This window comes from Lissotriton helveticus, chromosome 6, assembly GCF_964261635.1.
Source record: "Lissotriton helveticus chromosome 6, aLisHel1.1, whole genome shotgun sequence".
Lineage (NCBI taxonomy): Eukaryota > Metazoa > Chordata > Amphibia > Caudata > Salamandridae > Lissotriton > Lissotriton helveticus.
Window position 1 is genome coordinate 1,433,828,959 of NC_136067.1, and position 21,662 is coordinate 1,433,850,620.

Here is a 21,662-nt window from a genome sequence, read left to right on the forward strand (position 1 = left end):
ACTTGTAATTCTTACTGCAATAGGTGTTGAAGGGGTTGCACACTGTGTCTTACCTAGGAGGTATCCTTCGCCAAATTCCCCTGCAGACAGCCGTGCATAGATGCCACTGTTCTGAAAAATATAGGAGTCGTGGGTACTCCCAGGGAATTTCGCAACAAGGTCTGTGATGACGAACTTTGCATTGCAAATCACCTGTACATTGATGGTGTGGGTGGACTTCCTATTCCGGTAGATGTATTCTGTGGCAGCAGGGGGACAAATGGGGATGTGCGTGCCATCAAGGCAGCCGATGATATGGGGAAATCTAGCCATCTGGTAGAACTCAGATTTGGTTTGAACCAGTTCAGCATGGGTGGATGGAAAAAGAAATGTAATGCTCCATCCTCTGCAACATGGCGTCAAGGAATTTGTGAAAAAACCTTGAGAGGCTGCTCTGGGTCACCCCACCCACCGCAGCAACCACGCTCTGGTAGCTCCCTGACGCCAGCAGGTGGAGGCTGCACAGCACCTGTACATGGGGTGGAATTGCATGTGCCCTTGGGGTGGTGTGCTGCAACAGTGGTTGTAGGTCCCTGATGAGCTCCAAGATGGTGTCTGGAGCCAACCTGTACCTCTGCAGTATCTCTTCCTCTGTGAGCATGAACAGGGTCGCCCTCTGCCTGTAGACCTGCTCCTGTCTCAGCCATTCCCTCTCTCCTTCCTCCTGTAGCCGTAGCCGTCTTGCGATGACATAAAATGCCACCATTGTGCAAACAGAATTGCATTTTGGGTCCATTTTTATAGGCTGCACCTGGTTACCACCTGATTTGAATCCATGGTAAATACCGACTCTTAAATACCGAATTTGAAGCAAAATCGGTATTTCAGAGCCTCCCTACATCTCAATCTTCAATTTTACCTATTCTTATTTACCGAATCGGTATTTTACCGATTCGGTAAGTTTACCGAATCGTAAATTTTCCGATTCGGTAAATATTCCGATTCAGTATTTTACCGATTCGGTAAATGTTCCGATTCGGTAAATTTACCGATTCGGCCTAATTTCTATTACCTACATACCGATCGCTCAATACCGGTCGGTAACGGCCGAAAATACCGATTTTCGGCCGTTACCGACCGGTAAAGGGCTACCTACATCTGGCCCTTAGTGTATGAAATCTCTCACAATGTGCACAGCAACAGAGCCTGTAAAACTTTTGGCAAGACTGCACAGTGACTAAAATACAGATGAAATGTGTGAAGGCATATTGTAATGATGCATCATTAAATCTATGCATATCAGCTAAGGCATTCGTAAGTCAGGAATTATGACGCTGACCAGTAACAGCTCTCCTTTCTAGGCACTATCAACATCACACTTCTATCCATTATCATGTGCTTTGCTGTAAAGCTAAAGCTCTTTAACCTGATCTAAACATTCCGCATCATACTCAAAACGTTATAAATGTGATTGAGCCTGGATGTTTTCAGTACTCACTCAAATTGGCTGATTGTCCCTAGGCTGCATTGAGGTGAGTCAGGGTACCTAGGGCACAGTCTAGTGCACTGGGTTTGCATCCCTAAAAATGTAATGCCGCACACTGAGTTAGTGTGCATGTTATATATTATTTCCCCTATGATGCAGTTGAGTGAGGTGGTCTCTTGCAGGTGCCATGTTGTTTGTTAGAATCTCTGTGAAGCAGTGCAGGGCAGTGATGTGAGTTGATGCTTGGGGACCTTGTCCAGATAGTAGCTTAATAACGGAGGAAAATAATTTCCTCAAAAAACTACTAAGTTCACCATCATCTGCCCCTACTGAACTAATTCGTAGAGAAGTTAGAATTAGTTACTTGTCAGATCTGATAGCTTTGAGGCCTTTAATGATATGGCGTTCCATTTGGTTAAAAGAAGAGACCGCTTTTAATAGACTGATAATAGAAGACTGCCTTGCACTGGACAACTATCTTAAGATACCTTGGCTTAAGTATATAGTACACAGTTTTAAAGAAATACTTGACATAAATATTTTGGCCAACCCCTGTGCTGTAGCAGAAATGCCTAAAGCAGAATTAAAAAACATGTTCCTGCTATTTAGAGCTAAAAGGCGGTCACACAACAGCGAGCAAATGTCGACCTGTTTGTTTTACTCAGCCGAGGAAGGATTTCAGATATATTTGAGGCAGGTATCAAGAATATCACATAGGTATGTTCTTACTAGATTAAGGTTTGGACTGGCGCACCACCTGGTAGCTTTCCCACATCCTAAAAAGCGCCCGGTAGGTCCCTGTCCCTGCGATGGTCAAACCAAGCAAAGCACAGTGCACTTTCTACTTATCTGTAATTTTTATATGAATTTTCGCATTGCTTATTTGAAACCAATGTTTTTAAAATATGGCATTTTTAGTGTGGACGCAGCTATAAGACTGCTTTTTATGATGCAGGAACCTGATATATGCTTTTTTACCGCTACTTATCTACTTAAATGTATTAATGTAAGAAAAAGTATGATGTTTTAATTCTTGGCTTTTAATAGAATTTTGTCTTTCTGTACTAATCTCTATCCATACAATGATGCATTATCTATGTGTTTTTATGGTTGTTTTTACACAAACCGAATAAAGCTTTATGAATCGAATCGAATCTAATCGAGTTAATGATTCTAATCTGCAATGCAGTGGGGTAAAGTCTCATAGGTGCAGTTCAGTGGGTTGGCAATTATTAGCAATAGCAAGGAAAGCAAATTTGATCAAAAACAACCTCAATATCTTCTTTTCTCCTGATTCTATGTTGGTGCTGGACCTGTGAGTATTAACGTTTACTGTGCTGTGCTTTTTTTCAGCTTGTGCAAATTGGAGCAAAGGTAATGCTTTTAGCTGGAATGTTTGCGTCTGGAATTGCCACTATTCTATTTGGGTGAGTTTTTGTCTTATTAAGTGTTGCAGATTATATATGTAAACATATATATGCATGTATATTTATTGAAAGAACCATGGGTCAACTAATGTTATAGTTAGGTATTTCAAACAAATCACTGAAATTCGCGAGTTGTAATTCAGTGAGCTAATTATAACTAGCTCTCCCGGAATGCATTGTTTGTGACCTCGCATATTGCATAACTCATGACATGTTAAATGATATAACTGATTAGAACATTGGAATATTGGAAGATCCATTGAAATCAATGGAGTGCTCCGGGCTCATACTGGCTGGTATATGCCCGGAGCTCCAACATTCCAAAGCTTCTTTGTTGCTGTGAACAAAGGCTTTAGGAAGCCTGAGGGGATTTCAATCCCCTTGCGCTCCCTGAAGCCTTTGTTTAATCTGTTAGAACATTCTGCCCTCTAGTGAATGTTCTAATAGCCTTATAGCCCTTTGTAGCAGGGCTATACTGGCTATTAAAGTCCCGCTGCCTTGTTAAAGTCCCTCACCTTTGCCTTGGTCCTTTAATAGCCGGTATAGCCCGCTAGGGGGGGGCTATAAGGCTATATTGCATCACTGATAGTGTGTCAAATTACATCTTTGATTACATCGCTGATTACATCATCCGCATACGTGGCAGTTTGTTAAAAGCTTTTCATACTGGAAGGTATCAGGGAGCTACACCTAGACCCAATATTCTACCACCTATGTAACATGCAGGGCATAAAGCATATCTGTAAAAGCACCCACATTTAGTAGAGATTATGCTCTCTTTTTAATGGTATTTTGGTTGCGTAGGAAAACATAATATCTCTGCGGACAACAATACAATCCTCAACTGATTAAATCTTAAATACTTTTCAAAAAAGTCTTTGGTCATTTTTTACCTTAGTGAAATGTACTTGGTAAATACTTAATTTTACATAATTTTTTTTGTCAATGGCTCCACATCTATTCTTTAGTCACTCATAAAGCATGTTTGTAAAAATACCTTACACATATTCCTGAAATGAGCAGAATGGTGTGCAGCATTACTTTGCTCACAATTAATCTGTGACTTGAACCATTTTAAGTGAGTCACTAGTATATGATATTTTCTTTGACAATGCGTAATGTCTCAGAATTTTCATTTAAATTCTGGATATAAAACTCTGCACCTTTATAAATCTCCAGCTTAAAAATTGGTGATAGCACTACATGACATCTTAGCAATATCAGCATGTGCACAGAAATCCAAAGTTCAATATGTATTGTAAACAGGAACTTCAGTTTTGCTCACAGATTTTGGCTACAGGCCTTTGATTTAAGCCACAACCTTTTTGCAACGTACCTCTGTAACTCTCACTGTTTTTTTTTTGTAAAAACAATTTTTATTGGCAATCACGTTTAACAAGAGATTTGTACAATCAGCAAGATAGTGCAGCGATGAATGACATTCCAGGATGATATCACTTCTCATACATGAAGCCATTTATAAAACAATCCCCGAAACAGTTCCCGCCCTGTGTCCCACCCACCCCTGTCAGCGTGCCTTACGTCCTTCCTCAGTGAGCTTATAACCAACAGAAATGCTCCCTCCAGTCAAAAGGGTAGTCTGTTTCAATGGGGGAATCGACCTCTCAGAACCCCTGTCGTGCATGTAGTAATCGTGTGCTTCGTTGGAAGTAGGGTACCCACTAAAGTATCACTCCTAAGGTGCCGCCCCTTCCTCATCCTCACTCAGTTCGCTGTCAGGCAGCTGGAGTGCTATCACCAAGGCCTCCCACGCTCTAGCTACCTCCAAAGCCTTATCGTTGTCTAGGTGCCTGGCCTGTTGCAATCGCAATGCGCTCTCAGCCCTCGCCCATCCCATCAGAGTGGCCCTCCAACGCAAGTAGCTAGGACCCTGGTTGGATTTCCAGTGCATGGTGATCTCTCTTTTGGCTAAAATCAGGCCCAAATCATAAAACTTACTAGTGACGATAAGCAAGCGCCCATATCCGCTTCTATCTGCCGGTCCGTGACAGCATTCAGGCATGCCAGTACCGCTTCCCAGTAACCAGTCAGCTCACCACAGGACCAAAACATGTGTGCAAAATCCGCTCCAGCCGTCCCACAACGAGGACAGAGCGACGATGCGCCCTGAAAATAGTGGGAAATCTTAACTGGTGTCAGGTATGCACGGTGCAGCGTAAAGAACTGGACCAATTGGAACCTAGCATTCCTAGTGCCCTTCCACGCGCGGCGCACCAGCTGCGGCCATGTCGACTCAGGGATCGGTCGCCCAACATCGCATTCCCATTTGTCTCTCAGCCCATCCATGGGCAGTAGGGCTTCAGTCGAGAGCCTTCGATAGAGGCAGGTGACAGCCTTGTAAGTACCAGCCGCCATGACCACATATTGGCAGCTCACGGATGTCGGTGGCTCGGTGAGCCCCCCCCCCCAGTGTCTCCGAATACTGGCCACCAGCGCGGCGTGCAGCAGGTAGTCATCTCTTGGGAGGTCGTAAGAGTCTCGCAGCTCTTGGAATGTGAGCAACGTACCATCTTTGTAAAGATCACTGAGCACTTGCAAACCGAGTTCCTCCCAGGTTGCCAGCGCAGATCAGTGACCCCCATGCGGGAAGGCCGTGCACATCCCCAGAGGAATCTCAGGGGCATACGGGCGAGCGGTACCCGAGCGCCTATGGCAACGATGCCAACAGCTACGAAGAGTACGTTCCTCCAGAGTGAGCTGGGTACGGTCCAGCTTCTGGCCCAGGATTATAAAAGAGATGACATGTCTGGGAAACAGTCTGCTCTGCATCCCCTCTGGGCCCCGGTACTCCAAAGCCACCGCCTGGGTAAGCCACTGCAGCTGTGCCGCCAGGTAATACCATTCAAAATCCGGGACTGCAAGCCCCCCATCTGCCCTGGGGCGCATCAAAGTGGCCAACGCAACGCGCCGCCTACCTGATCCCCAGCTGAACCCGGAGGTTAGGGAGCGGTGTCTGCTAAAAACCGACGCCGGGAACCATATTGGTAGAGTGCGGAACAGATATAATAAGCGGGGAAGTGCTACCATTTTCAGTAACGCCACTCGCACCGCGACCGACAGAGGCAGTGTCCACCAGAATCCCATGGAGCCTTGCAGATTCCTGATCGCTCTGTCAATGTTACCCTTTAGGAGGGCCAGCGAAGAGTGATAGACATGTGTACCCAGGTAAGGGAGGCAATGGTACTCCCAGCGCAGTTCGCCCTCCGGTTGGGAGTCATCCGTCCTCAGCGCCATCGGGAAAAGACAAGATTTTCCCCAGTTGACTCGTAGTCCCGAAAGGTGGCCAAAATCTAAGAGCAAGCGCTCGGCACCACGTAGGGAGTCGCTGGTGTCCGCCAAAAACATCAAACAGTTGTCCGCATAGAGGGAGATGTAATGGGTATCACCTCTCAGTGAGAGACCTTCATAAGCTCGGCCCATACGGGCATGAGCCGCAAGCGGCTCGATAGCGAGCGCAAATAGTAGAGGGGACAAGGAGCATCCCTGTTGTGTCCCCCGACCAACCCTGTACGCGGCGGAGATGGTAGCACCTGTCTTGACTCGAGCGGTGGCTGCGGCATAAAGCAAGGCAGTCCACTTCACAAACCGCTCACCCAGTCCAAAGGCCCCCAGTACCCGGAGCAGGTACGGCCACTCTATGCTGTCAAAGGCCTTCTCGATGTCAATCGAAAGGACAGAGGCATCAGGGAGGCCGTCAACATTGCTCCCCATGACCCGAAGCAGCTGACGCACACAGGTGGCGGTGGTGCACTGGGGAATAAAGCCCGCCTGATCGGGGTGCACCAAAGTGCGCATGTGAGCAAGAAGCCGCGTCGCGAGAACTTTGCTCAGGATCTTGTAGTCCGTCATGAGCATGGAGAGCGGGCGGTAGGCCGAGCGAGAGCTGGCATCGCCGCCACGCTTCAGTAAGGGTATCACTAAGGCCCCGCGAGTGGTCGCAGGTAAAGCCCCGGCGTCCCAGGCTTCCCGGTAAACGGCCTGCAACCGCGGGGTCAGCACATCCGCGTAGGCTGCATAAAATTCAATCGGTAGACCATCCGCACCAGGGGTCTTGCGGCGAGCCATGTGCTTAATAGCTACGCTTATCTCCCCTTTGGTGATTTCCCCGCCTAAGCGGTCCACTTGATCCGGATCGAGCCGGGGAAGCCGCGCCGCAAGCAAGAAGTCGTCAAGCTCCGCAGGCGCACTTGGCATCGCGCTCCTATAAAGGTGTGCATAGTATGCCAAGAATTGGGCGTTGATCTCCGATTGAGTGTAAACCAGGTGCCCCTCCGGGGTAGCCAAAGCCATAATCGGAGTACCGCGAGTCCCAGGATTAGCCAGCCAGGCCAGCAGGGAGCCCACCTTGTCGCGTTCAGCATGAGCTCTAACAAGAAACTCCTTATAGTCAAAGCAGCGGAGCTTCTCCGTCTTTGACGCGACTTCTTCTCGCACAGCCGGAACAGCTCCATGAGCCTCAGGAGTCGTGTGACTACATCGCTCCTCCGCGCGCAAGCGATCCTCGCTCAGCGCGACGTCCTGCAGGAGGGTCTTACGGACTCCCGCGGTAGCCGAAATACAGACTCCCCGAATTACCGCCTTAAAGGCGTCCCACTCCAGCGCCCTACTCGACGACGTGCCCTCATTAACAGCGAAATAGCCTTCCACCCCGGTTCGTATATCAGCCTTAAACGCTGCGTCCTCCAGCGCCAACGGGTTCAACCGCCACGTTGGGATAGCTTGGCGTTGCCGTGTCCATTGGACCACTACCAAGCAAGGGTTATGGTCGGATATCGTTTTAGACAGATATTCGCTATGGCGGACCAAACACTGAGCGTCCGGTGAGCAGAGAATGCTGTCAAGGCGAACATGCAGAGCATGCAGGGGGGAGTAAAAGGAAAAATCCCTCTCAACAGGGTGTTGAGTACGCCATGCATCGACCAGGCCCCAGCTACTTTGCCACTCTCGCCTACTCTTCGCCAGCCTGTGAGCTGGTGATTGTGCCAGTGGTGGGTGAGACATGTCTAATTCCACATCTAACACAGAGTTAAAATCCCCCCCCAGCAGGACCGTATTAGCCAGGACTGTCACCAGTTTCCCCGATAATCGTGTGAAAAAGGCAGGCTGCTCCACATTCGGGGCGTAGACACTGCAGAGCGTTATGTCCCTCCCATCCAGTCGGCCCTGCACAGCCACAAATCTCCCCTCAGGATCTACCACTGTCACCAAGGGCTGGAAGGGAACCCCTGCTCTCACCCAGATCAAAACTCCCCTTGCAAAGGCCGAGTACACGGTGTAAAACAACTGCCCGCGCCACCTCCGCTGCAGAGCCCGCCCCTCCGTCTGGTCAACATGTGTTTCCTGCAGGAAAGCTACCTGGATCCCCCTGCGAACAAGATAGGCATGCACCTTGTGACGTTTCAGCATGGAATTCAGTCCCCGCACATTCCAGGTTACACACTTCAGCTCAGGTAAGGTCCCCATTCACAATAGCAAGTACAGTTCTGAGTAAAGAAAAAACTCCAGGCACACTGACAACACCCCAAAAACCTGAGTCCTAAGACCACCCAACAAACCAGTGTCCCACCCATCCCCAGAATAGGCCCCAAACCGTAGAAACCCATCCAAATGCAAAATTCCCAATAAGAACAGTCTCTGGCAACTACCAGAGTCTCACAAGAGGTTTGAGATCGGGGGGGGGGGGGTTTGGCACCACTTCCAACAGACTGTAAGCTACACATGCCGCTAGTCCGGCCTCCCCCAGTATTTCCTAGGCGTCCCACATCCCAACCGCGTCAGTGGCAGAAGCCATGAAGTGTACGAGGCAGCAGCCCAACAACTCTCTGCCAGCCCGGGGTATATGCCTCCTCCCCTAGCACATAACAGGAACACATCAGCATATACAATACCACCTCGGGGGGCGCACAAGGATCATTCGTCTAGCAAGCCATCTGCAGTCCCAGGAGTGACATGAGGTGGCGCGAGGCCACCACCGCCCGAACCTTCCGACGTTCCATCCTCAGAGCCCCTACGGGAGCCCGACTCCATCGCCGACGTCGACTCCACTGTCTTGGAAATGGTAGAGACCGCCCGGAGGACCTCTTTGCGTTCCAGCTCAGTCTGTGATATGGAGGGGGTCCGAGCAGTCGGTGGTCGTCTCCTGGTTCTCCTGTTCCGCCTAGGTCTCGGTGCGGCGCTCCGCAGCTCCCCAGATGTCAGATGAGCATCCGCACCGGCCCTGTACAGTTCCAGCCAGTCCCACACTTCGTCAGGAGAATTGTAGAAGGAGGATTTGCCCTCCATCATGATCCGCAGGCGGGCCGGGAACAAGAGAGAGTAACGGATACCCTCCTCACGGAGAGCCTTCTTAACCGCCAGGAAGGTGGAGCACAGCCTCTGAACCTCAAGGGAATAATCCGGGTAGATGGAAACACAGGCATTGTCCACTTGGTAGGGCCCCAGTGCTCGCGCCTTCTGTAGGATAATATCCTGGTCCCTGTAGTGTAACAGGCGCGCCACCACCGGCCGAGGTGGCCGACCAGCAGCAGGAGGCCGGGCCGGCACCCGGTGAGCGCGCTCCAGGGTGTAAAACGGTGTCAGACCCTCCGGAACAACCACGTCACGCAGCCAGGTTTCAAGATAGCCCAACATGTCAGAACCTTCAATTTTTTCAGGTAGGCCCACCACGCATATATTATTGCGGCGATTGCGTCCCTCCGCATCCTCTGCCCTCTGCTCAAGCAAGTGCACCCATTGCTGCAGTTCACCCAGAGAAGCCTCAGACGCCTTGGCAGTGGGTTCCAGTGTGTCTAGCCTGTTGAAAATGGCAATGTATATGCACGTAAGCGGCGTTCATTTGTGTTCACTGTACCCCTTGTTGTAAGCAGAACGGATATCGCGAAACACTGACTGTGCCATCCCGCCAGCATAGACCCATGCACACACGTACACGACAGCCATTTTAGGCACCATGGCCTCTCTGCCCGTTTGTTAAACCCCCGGCACCCCTCCCCGCTCGCACTGCTCATGCATCGGCCATAAAACCCTCTCCCTCTGCGTGACACAGCTCTAGAAGTAACACTCCTGCTTGACCCACACCCCCCCATTTCCTCCCAAGAACACCCTTCCCCTCTGCTGACGAGCCCAGCCAGCTGCACTTGGCCTTTCGACCCGGTCCCAAGTCCTAAGACCAAGCCTCGTGGATGTACACCCCCCCTTTTTCCTGCCCAGCATAACAAAACCGCGATACACCAACCGAAGTGCCCGATCTTATCGCCTGCCCAACCTTTGATCTGATCATCCCCTCCTGCCCTCGTGTCCTGTAGGAATGTCCGGCTGAGAGATCACAATCTCTTGTTACATTCAGGAGGGGAGGATGACATCTGAGCGACTGGTATGGGAATAGGCCTGAAGCTGGGATTCCAAGCATGCTTTTTCCTACTTCAAAGCGTCTTTATTGCAATAAGGAATGTTTGTGCATCATAAACATGTGTATAAAAGACGAAGCCTCAGAGAAACTTGTTAGAGCACCTCCTGAAGACACTATGCAAGTGTCCGACATGACAGGCTCTCCTCATGAGAAATAAAACTCTGTTCTTGTTTTCCTGCTTCCAGCGCCCGTCTCTTTATTTGGTAATTGTTCAAGATGGGAACTAAGAGGCGTCTCGCGCCAGCAGCCTGGGCATCAGGTGCGTTATGGGCTGACTTTTCCACAATTGGCGTCCCAACGCGGGGTCCATCAGCGACATAAGGTCCGGTAAGAGAGGTCCAGACAATGGGGTGAACATCTAAACGATTGGAGTATACCTGCCTTGAGAGGGCCCTCGTCCGGCTGCCGATTGAATGAACTTCACCGATTCTGAACGGACCTCTCTCAAGTGACCTACTGTCCTGACTGGAATCCCACAGGAATGCTGCGGTAAAAACATGAAGGAAGAGAACGATCGGGCGCTGGAAAAGGGAAGGCGAAGAATTGCCCACACGGTCCGGTCCGGGTAAGGTTAAGTAGGACGTCTTTACGCCCGATTGGTAGGATGGCTTTATCCATCTGATTGATTGATTGATTGTACTTGAAGTATTGGTTCTCTTTGAGACATTTTCTATTTGCAAACAGCGATGAATAGGAACGTTCCTCTCTCTTTGCAAATAGTGAAGGATAGGTAATGCAGACTTTTGTCCCCCATTGTAATCCGTCATGCCTATCTTTCTCCCCACTGATTGTTTGTTATCGATTTTTATCGATTATTGCTTTTTGAGATATTCCCTGTCTACAAACAGGGAAGAATAGAAATATTCTGCCCCTCTTTGCACATAGTGAAGGATAGGTAATGCAGATTTTTGTCCCCTATTGTAATCCGTCATGCCCATTTTTTCTCCCCACTGATTGATTGATTACTTGGACATTTTATTGTTCAAGGAATAGTTCGTTCGAGGCATTCCCAGTTTGCAAATAACGTAGAAAAGAAATATTCTGTCTAATCTTTGCAAGTAGTGAAGGGTAGGTAATGTGGACCTTTGTCCCCCGTTGTAATCTCTCGTGCCTATCTACTCCCCACTGACTGGTAAACTAGTTCCACCCGGACCATTTAATAGAGGTAGGTCATCTGGCTCGACCGGAGGGCACCCCTAATAAAAAGGACATATGCAACAGTAACGAAGTAATCACCGTATCCTGTTAACAGAAACTTTAGCATGAAACACACTAGAAAGAAAAGAAAAAAAAGAAAAAAATAAATAAAGATAAATAAAGAAAGAAATAAGAAAGCAAAATCAGTAGGCCACTGATGAGTTTTTGATTTCGCTACAAATAGGAAAACGTTAAAAATAGCTCACGATAAAATACATGATTTCGCTAGAAATAAGAAACGTTAGAAATAAGCCCGTAATAAGAAACATGAAAATGGTGGGAGAAGCCAAGCTTGACATCGCGACGGCCACGAGGCAACTAGGCTTCGCCACCCCTCACTGCTCCAAACATGTCTGTCCCACCGCCTGCCACGCCCCAATAACGGTAACATGAGATAGATACAAGTCAGCAGATACCTACCCCCATTCTGGAAACTCCCGAAGTGCAACAGGTTCGCGGCTACGCCCATCCGGAAGACGAGATCTTCGGCACGTGTAGGGCGGGTCCTGCTGCCAGCCGTCGGCCGGGGAGGTCGTCGCATAAGGTGGGCCAGAAGAAGAGCCGAGGCCGACGGGATCCGGGCGCCCCCTCCTCTTTTTTCTTCAATAATGGCTGCGACAACACGGGGGGGGGATGTCTTGCTCCTGCCATCGACCCCCCCTCGTATCTCCTGGTCCAGCCCCGGCTTGGTATGAGCTCCCCGTTCGGCCCTGAAGCGGCGCCTTGCAGGCCACCGGGGGGGGATGTCTTGCCTATGCCTCTGACCCCCCCCCCCTCATCGCTTGGTCCGGCCATCATGAATATCAACGCCGAGAAAAAAAACGGCATGGGGTGCGCTGGGAGGCAGAGGCGGCGCGAACAAGCCTCTCCCACCTCCCCAGGTGGAGGCCCCCAGTGGCACCCCCAATGCTCCACTCACCCGACAAGGGTTCGTCCACTCTTGTGATGCAGTGACTGATGGAACTCGTAAAATGGCGGTCGATCCTGCAGGAGCGGGCCCGGCGTGAAGGGATGGCCCGGTTGCTTGTTAATTAAGGAATGAGTCCCACTATCAGAAGTGTTCTCCTCGACTTTGAAGATTCTATAAGAGCCACAGGGGCCCCCGACCCCCGCAGACACCCCCGATGGGGAATGACTGCCATGATTGCCCGCGGAACGATGAAAATGTAGCCGCGAGACGTCGGCGCTCCCATGCTGGCGCCAGCCTCAGTTTGAATGACTAAAAACCTGCAGACTACAGTTCGGATCAGTTCCGGTGAGAACCCAGTATGACCCGGTAGAAAAAATTGTTGCCTCCCTCCCCCTTTGACTGATGGTTCATACCGCCGATCCTTTCTGCTGCCCTTTAACGGAACTTTTGGACTGCCGAAAGAGGCTCTGGGCCAACCACGAGTTGGTGGAGATTTTGACTATGCCTGGATCTGCCTGGCTGCACCCAAAATGGCGCCGGTACAAATGAAACTTTCAACTCCTTGTTATACCCCGATTGCTCAGCCTTGGTGTCATGAGATATATATACAGTTTTTTTAAACACATGGATTGATATAGGATGTGTACTGATTATATGTTCGGACAATGAATTGATATGGGATGTGTACTGGCAGTTCGGACAATGAATTGATATGGGATGGGTACTGATTATGTGTTCGGACAATGAATTGACATGAGATGGGTACTGATTGAACATTAGGACAATGAATTGTTGTTAAGTTTTGGCGCATCATGATTATTGAAAGTTCGAATTTCAACACTTATGATACTCGCTCACACTGAAGTTTCGATATGATTTTATTGCACTTGTCGCACTTTTTATTATGAAATCAACGACCATCGACTCCATTAGGTTTTCCACTAATAAGTATCCCCACATGTACAGTTCCAGCCTGCTCCGTGGCCGGCCCACGGGGTTGTAGGCCCGTATTTGTACACCGACATTCTTATTAAAGATTTTTGGAAAAAGCAAACGTAGTTGTCACGCGTAGATTGGTAAGTTTCGAATAAATGACCACTATTTCCGATATAACTAAAATACAGGTGAGATGGCTCAGCTCAAGTAGTTAAGGGTTAAAAAGTATAGTACGCAGAAATATTGCAAATATGAACGGTCCAGGTTTTTGTTGTATGTGTTTTTCATTTTTGTACAGCCTAAAGCAACCGCTAAAGATCCTGGTATTTAGCCTATACTTTATATGCTACCTGTATCCGGAAAGTTGTTTTAAAATGCCCCTAAGTCGCCCCGAAGGAGTGCCACCTGACCCCCCTAGTACGAACGACAACGACCCCGTACCACTGTAGGTTATCCCTCTTCCTCAAAGGAGAGCACGAGCTCGCCCCCCCACTTTACACCGACTGCCCTTTGTTCTGACCCCCCCCCTGCACACGATCCGTAATACCACACTTGGGCGACCTATGCTATCCACAGGCTTCCGATAATCATCTATCCCACACTAAACGGTCCACCTGGGCTTAAACGCCAAGTTGGTAGGGACTGCATCCCGTGGAGATAGGCCGAGTATGTAGTAAGTAAAAGCCTTTTCGGGTTTATGCGCGTTAATGTATTTTTAAATGCTGCCCCCGCCCCCCTTCTTTTTCCCTCTTTCTGCAGGTCACATCGGAACGTCGATTAAAGTACGAAAAAATGGTGGTCTAGCAGACGAAGAGATGGGAAAAAGAGGTTTGATTATGGTGCCTACACACGACGAGCAAACCATGACTATTTCCCTGAACTCGCTTGGGAGGACAGCCTGAAGCGGAAACTACAAAATATGACTTTGCTTGGCACCCCGAATAATACAACCAAGAATGACGTGCACTAATGAATAAATTCCTACGTTTAACTAAATAGGGAAAGTTTAAGGAATATTCCGAGGTGAGGTTTACCCAAGTACCCTCCGCCTGGAGGACTAGGAATGTTGCCAATGTCTAAAATCTACTACCTCCTTTTCCCACCCTCATAGACATGAAACTCAAAGCTGCCCCATTGCTCTCCCAACTGGCACCCACTGTTGCCTCAGCCTGGAAACACATTTGCTAAAAAAAAATGATTCGAAAATCCCACCGTGAGCATTAGCCCGACCAGGTTAGTTCTTGACCAATTGGCAAAGGTGTAAGTGTGTGCAACCAAAGCCACCAGTGAAGGTAGCCGACGATAAAAGAGAAGAAAAAGGTAAAAAGAGCTTAGGATGCTAAGGATGCACAGCATGCAGAAAGAGATCATTTTGACCAATAACTGTTCTATGTTTTGTCTTGGATTTTTGTATATAATACCAATAACTGTTCTATGTTTTGTCTCGGATTTTTGTATATAATACATGTACTGTCTCCCCCGCCTGAGTTTGTGTGAACGTAATGTATGGATCTACGTCGTCCCTCTGCCTGTGTTTCCGTATTACTTGACCCCCGCTGTTCTGTGTTGTGTGCGCACTAAATGGCCTATTATTGTACACGTTTCTCTCTCTCTTTCTCTCTCTCTCTCTCTCTCTCTCTCTCTCTCTCTCTCTCTCCATGTCATACGTGTACCGAATGGTTCGTTTAGAGTGCGGACGACTCTCTCTCTCTCTGAGGGTCCCCCTGTTCCCTCCTCCCTTGTGTAGGTAACGTTGTGCCCCACCGGCACAAACCTAATTGGGTCTCTTCGAACACAAAGGTGTTCAGCAAAATTGACAGGAACTAAAACGATTGTAACTTGCCATATCACTACCTCTCCTTTCTGCAAAACGATAGAACCCGAGTTGGTAATAAAAGAAAGGACAGGTAAGACGACTGATGTCCCCTAATCTGGCCTTTTTATAGTGGGACTATAACGTCAATGGTCTTCTGTTTTTCAGTTCGTTAGAAATGCAATCCCCAATGCCCAGATTGCCCCACCCCTCTGCACTTAAGTGCGAATGTCCAAAGCGTCCTCGCTTCTCCCGATTGACCCCAGCTCCCTGTCCAAGGCGTCCTCGCTTCTCCCGATTGACCCCAGCTCCATATCAGCTATCCCCGAAGCGTAATTGATGACCTTGATTAACCGTCGCTCCCCAAGAAAAGCATGTTTAGCCTCTGCCCCCCTCTCATGATGATAACCCCCCTGCTTGCAAGAGTTAGCCGACCCCGAAGGGAAATGTAAGATTGTCAGTACTTGGGTTAAAAAAAAGGCGAGTCTCTACCTAAGGACTCGATTTCAAGTTTGATAGAATACACTGTCGATGGGAGTCCGATTTCTCTCCATGTACGTCACGAATGAACGCCAAATAGGCTTACGAATTCAGTGGAAATGCCCTCCTACATACTCCATAAGTAATGACTTCTGACTGTGACCGATGAACCTATCCCCCACCTACTTAGGATTGGGGACGGAATTGAGATGTATAAATGTCTTCTCCTGCCAGTTTTTCTAAAACTTGTTTTGTACCCATTCAAAGATACAATCACCGGAGGAGAGGAGCTGGACGTGACGCACAGCCTGGCCACAGATCATGAAGCACGTGTGACCTCAACCAAAGGTGGAGCCGCAGAGCAACGAGACGCGGGACGAGGCACCACTCTCAAACTCGGCAGATGAAGGAATGAAGGGCTGCCTTGAAGCCCTCGATTTGCTGACCCACTCGTGCCTGAAGTCCCCGTCCCTTTTGAGCCCGACTGAGGGGCCTGCCTGCTCGTCGTCCTTTGCTCCCTTGGTCCCTTGGTGTGTTCAAAGATCTGATCCCGCTCCGCCCTCTCTTCCTTCGATTATTCAACAACATCACCCTTTTTCGCATAACTTTTGACTCAGAAAAGAAGAGCAGCATTTAGATAGAATAAGGTTTTTCCACGGAAGAAGAAAGACACGCAGGTGCCCAGCATGAGGCACCCCTAAGAAGATCAGTTAGGAAACAGGACTTTGATCTAACAGCAGAGGACTGATCGCACCCTGCAACGCGTAAGGATGGATCCGAGCTGGACCTATAGCTCCACCGCCGGTGCTCAACAGCGCCAACGAAAGAAGACGGACTACCAGAGCCTACCAGTGATGGCTCACTGTTAAAAAGACATTGTGACGAAGACCCCCCTTCCTGAACTTTCTACCCACCCCTTGACTAATTGCTTGTATCGAACTGAATTCCTCCCTCAACCATTTTTGTATTGCTTTCAAAAATGTTACATCGGTCACTCATGTATTTAGTTTTCCAAAAGTCTCATATAGCACTGACAAGACCCGAAGGTATCAGATCACTTTTTACTGTATGTTGATGTCACCGGAGAGAAAGTCAGAACATGATTCTATAATGTATCGGAACCTTTTTCTTGATTGACCCCGACTAAGTATTATGCCGATCTCTAGACTTGTATGAATAACCCAACAAATGTAAATTCATATGTACCGCATTCCACCACTCGTATCGACTGCATATGGTTACACGCAATATGCTAGTATTGACAAACGCTATTTCATTGGCCACCCATGGCTATATGTACACTCCGTCAGTTGGGGTAAACACCGAAATGAACTTACTTATGTTAAAAAGCGGCGACTGTTGAAAATGGCAATGTATATGCACATAAGCGGCGTTCATTTGTGTTCACTGTACCCCTTGTTGTAAGCAGAACGGATATCGCGAAACACTGACTGTGTCATCCCGCCAGCATAGACCCATGCACACACGTACACGACAGCCATTTTAGGCACCATGGCCTCTCTGCCCGTTTGTTAAAGCCCCGGCACCCCTCCCCGCGCGCACTGCTCATGCATCGGCCATAAAACCCTCTCCCTCTGCGTGACCCTGCTCTAGAAGTAACACTCCTGCTTGACCCACACCCCCCCATTTCCTCCCAAGAACACCCTTCCCCTCTGCTGACGAGCCCCCCCAGCTGCACTTGGCCTTTCGACCCGGTCCCAAGTCCTAAGACCAAGCCTCGTGGATGTACACCCCCCCTTTTTCCTGGCCAGCATAACAAAACCGCGATACACCAACCGAAGTGCCCGATCTTATCGCCTGCCCAACCTTTGATCTGATCATCCCCTCCTGCCCTCGTGTCCTGTAGGAATGTCCGGCTGAGAGATCACAATCTCTTGTTACATTCAGGAGGGGAGGATGACATCTGAGCGACTGGTATGGGAATAGGCCTGAAGCTGGGATTCCAAGCATGCTTTTTCCTACTTCAAAGCGTCTTTATTGCAATAAGGAATGTTTGTGCATCATAAACATGTGTATAAAAGACGAAGCCTCAGAGAAACTTGTTAGAGCACCTCCTGAAGACACTATGCAAGTGTCCGACATGACAGGCTCTCCTCATGAGAAATAAAACTCTGTTCTTGTTTTCCTGCTTCCAGCGCCCGTCTCTTTATTTGGTAATTGTTCAAGATGGGAACTAAGAGGCGTCTCGCGCCAGCAGCCTGGGCATCAGGTGCGTTATGGGCTGACTTTTCCACAATTGGCGTCCCAACGCGGGGTCCATCAGCGACATAAGGTCCGGTAAGAGAGGTCCAGACGATGGGGTGAACATCTAAACAATTGGAGTATACCTGCCTTGAGAGGGCCCTCGTCCGGCTGCCGATTGAATGAACTTCACCGATTCTGAACGGACCTCTCTCAAGTGACCTACTGTCCTGACTGGAATCCCACAGGAATGCTGCGGTAAAAACATGAAGGAAGAGAACGATCGGGCGCTGGAAAAGGGAAGGCGAAGAATTGCCCACACGGTCCGGTCCGGGTAAGGTTAAGTAGGACGTCTTTACGCCCGATTGGTAGGATGGCTTCATCCATCTGATTGATTGATTGATTGTACTTGAAGTATTGGTTCTCTTTGAGACATTTTCTATTTGCAAACAGCGATGAATAGGAACGTTCCTCTCTCTTTGCAAATAGTGAAGGATAGGTAATGCAGACTTTTGTCCCCCATTGTAATCCGTCATGCCTATCTTTCTCCCCACTGATTGTTTGTTATCGATTTTTATCGAATATTGCTTTTTGAGATATTCCCTGTCTACAAACAGGGAAGAATAGAAATATTCTGCCCCCCTTTGCAGATAGTGAAGGATAGGTAATGCAGATTTTTGTCCCCTATTGTAATCCGTCATGCCCATTTTTTCTCCCCACTGATTGATTGATTACTTGGACATTTTATTGTTCAAGGAATAGTTCGTTCGAGGCATTCCCTGTTTGCAAATAACGTGGAAAAGAAATATTCTGTCTAATCTTTGCAAGTAGTGAAGGGTAGGTAATGTGGACCTTTGTCCCCCGTTGTAATCTCTCGTGCCTATCTACTCCCCACTGACTGGTAAACTAGTTCCACCCGGACCATTTACTAGAGGTAGGTCATCTGGCTCGACCGGAGGGCACCCCTAATAAAAAGGACATATGCAACAGTAACGAAGTAATCACCGTATCCTGTTAACAGAAACTTTAGCATGAAACACACTAGAAAGGAAAGAAAAAAAAGAAAAAAAAAAAGAAAGATAAATAAAGAAAGAAATAAGAAAGCAAAATCAGTAGGCCACTGATGAGTTTTTGATTTCGCTACAAATAGGAAAACGTTAAAAATAGCTCACGATAAAATACATGATTTCGCTAGAAATAAGAAACGTTAGAAATAAGCCCGTAATAAGAAACATGAAAATGGTGAGAGAAGCCAAGCTTGACATCGCGACGGCCACGAGGCAACTAGGCTTCGCCACCCCTCACTGCTCCAAACATGTCTGTCCCACCGCCTGCCACGCCCCAATAACGGTAACATGAGATAGATACAAGTCAGCAGATACCTACCCCCATTCTGGAAACTCCCGAAGTGCAACAGGTTCGCGGCTACGCCCATCCGGAAGACGAGATCTTCGGCACGTGTAGGGCGGGTCCTGCTGCCAGCCGTCGGCCGGGGAGGTCGTCGCATAAGGTGGGCCAGAAGAAGAGCCGAGGCCGACGGGATCCGGGCGCCCCCTCCTCTTTTTTCTTCAATAATGGCTGCGACAACACGGGGGGGATGTCTTGCTCCTGCCATCGACCCCCCCCCCTCGTATCTCCTGGTCCAGCCCCGGCTTGGTATGAGCTCCCGTTCGGCCCTGAAGCGGCGCCTTGCAGGCCACCGGGGGGGGATGTCTTGCCTATGCCTCCGACCCCCCCCCTCTCATCGCTTGGTCCGGCCATCATGAATATCAACGCCGAGAAAAAAAAACCGGCATGGGGTGCGCTGGGAGGGAGAGGCGGCGCGAACGAGCCTCTCCCACCTCCCCAGGTGGAGGCCCCCAGTGGCACCCCCAACGCTCCACTCACCCGACAAGGGTTCGTCCACTCTTGTGATGCAGTGACTGCTGGAACTCGTAAAATGGCGGTTGATCCTGCAGGAGCGGGCCCGGCGTGAAGGGATGGCCCGGTTGCTTGTTAATTAAGGAATGAGTCCCACTATCAGAAGTGTTCTCCTCGACTTTGAAGATTCTATAAGAGCCACGGGGGCCCCCGACCCCCGCAGACACCCCCGATGGGGAATGACTGCCATGATTGCCCGCGGAACTATGAAAATGTAGCCGCGAGACGTCGGCGCTCCCATGCTGGCGCCAGCCTCAGTTTGAATGACTAAAAACCTGCAGACTACAGTTCGGATCAGTTCCGGTGAGAACCCAGTATGACCCGGTAGAAAAAATTGTTGCCTCCCTCCCCCTTTGACTGATGGTTCATACCGCCGATCCTTTCTGCTGCCCTTTAACGGAACTTTTGGACTGCCGAAAGAGGCTCTGGGCACACCACGAGTTGGTGGAGATTTTGACTATGCCTGGATCTGCCTGGCTGCACCCAAAATGGCGCCGGTACAAATGAAACTTTCAACTCCTTGTTATACCCCGATTGCTCAGCCTTGGCATCATGAGATATATATACAGTTTTTTTAAACACATGGATTGATATAGGATGTGTACTGATTATATGTTCGGACAATGGATTGATATAGGATGTGTACTGATTATATGTTCGGACAATGAATTGATATGGGATGTGTACTGTCAGTTCGGACAATTAATTGATATGGGATGGGTACTGATTATGTGTTCGGACAATGAATTGACATGAGATGGGTACTGATTGAACATTAGGACAATGAATTGTTGTTAAGTTTTGGCGCATCATGATTATTGAAAGTTCGAATTTCAACACTTATGATACTCGCTCACACTGAAGTTTCGATATGATTTTATTGCACTTGTCGCACTTTTTATTATGAAATCAACGACCATCGACTCCATTAGGTTTTCCACTAATAAGTATCCCACATGTACAGTTCCAGCCTGCTCCGTGGCCGGCCCACGGGGTTGTAGGCCCGTATTTGTACACCGACATTCTTATTAAAGATTTTTGGAAAAAGCAAACGTAGTTGTCACGCGTAGATTGGTAAGTTTAGAATAAATGACCACTATTTCCGATATAACTAAAATACAGGTGAGATGGCTCAGCTCGAGTAGTTAAGGGTTAAAAAGTATAGTACGCAGAAATATTGCAAATATGAACGGTCCAGGTTTTTGTTGTATGTGTTTTTCATTTTTGTACAGCCTAAAGCAACCGCTAAAGATCCTGGTATTTAGCCTATACTTTATATGCTACCTGTATCAGGAAAGTTGTTTTAAAATGCCCCTAAGTCGCCCCGAAGGAGTGCCACCTGACCCCCCTAGTACGAACGACAACGACCCCGTACCACTGTAGGTTATCCCTCTTCCTCAAAGGAGAGCACAAGCTCGCCCCCCCACTTTACACCGACTGCCCTTTGTTCTGACCCCCCCCCTGCACACGATCCGTAATACCACACTTGGGCGACCTATGCTATCCACAGGCTTCCGATAATCATCTATCCCACACTAAACGGTCCACCTGGGCTTAAAGGCCAAGTTGGTAGGGACTGCATCCCGTGGAGATAGGCCGAGTATGTAGTAAGTAAAAGCCTTTTCGGGTTTATGCGCGCTAATGTATTTTTAAATGCTGCCCCCGCCCCCCTTCTTTTTCCCTCTTTCTGCAGGTCACATCGGAACGTCGATTAAAGTACGAAAAAATGGTGGTCTAGCAGACGAAGAGATGGGAAAAAGAGGTTTGATTATGGTGCCTACACACGACGAGCAAACCATGACTATTTCTCTCCCTGAACTCGCTTGGGAGGACAGCCTGAAGCGGAAACTACAAAATATGACTTTGCTTGGCACCCCGAATAA

General features: G+C 48.7%; 1 protein-coding gene across 3 annotated transcripts in view; it reads left to right on the forward strand.

The window, feature by feature from the left end:
* The window catches only part of LOC144761783 (MFS-type transporter SLC18B1-like), a 1,350,585-nt gene that overhangs the window by 148,095 nt on the left and 1,180,828 nt on the right, over nucleotides 1–21,662 (forward strand). For all 3 annotated transcript variants that reach the window (XM_078647026.1, XM_078647029.1, XM_078647027.1), the window contains exon 4: nucleotides 2,819–2,892. In XM_078647026.1, coding sequence (XP_078503152.1) covers nucleotides 2,819–2,892 — 74 coding nt within the window. The remainder of the gene's footprint in view (nucleotides 1–2,818; nucleotides 2,893–21,662) is intronic.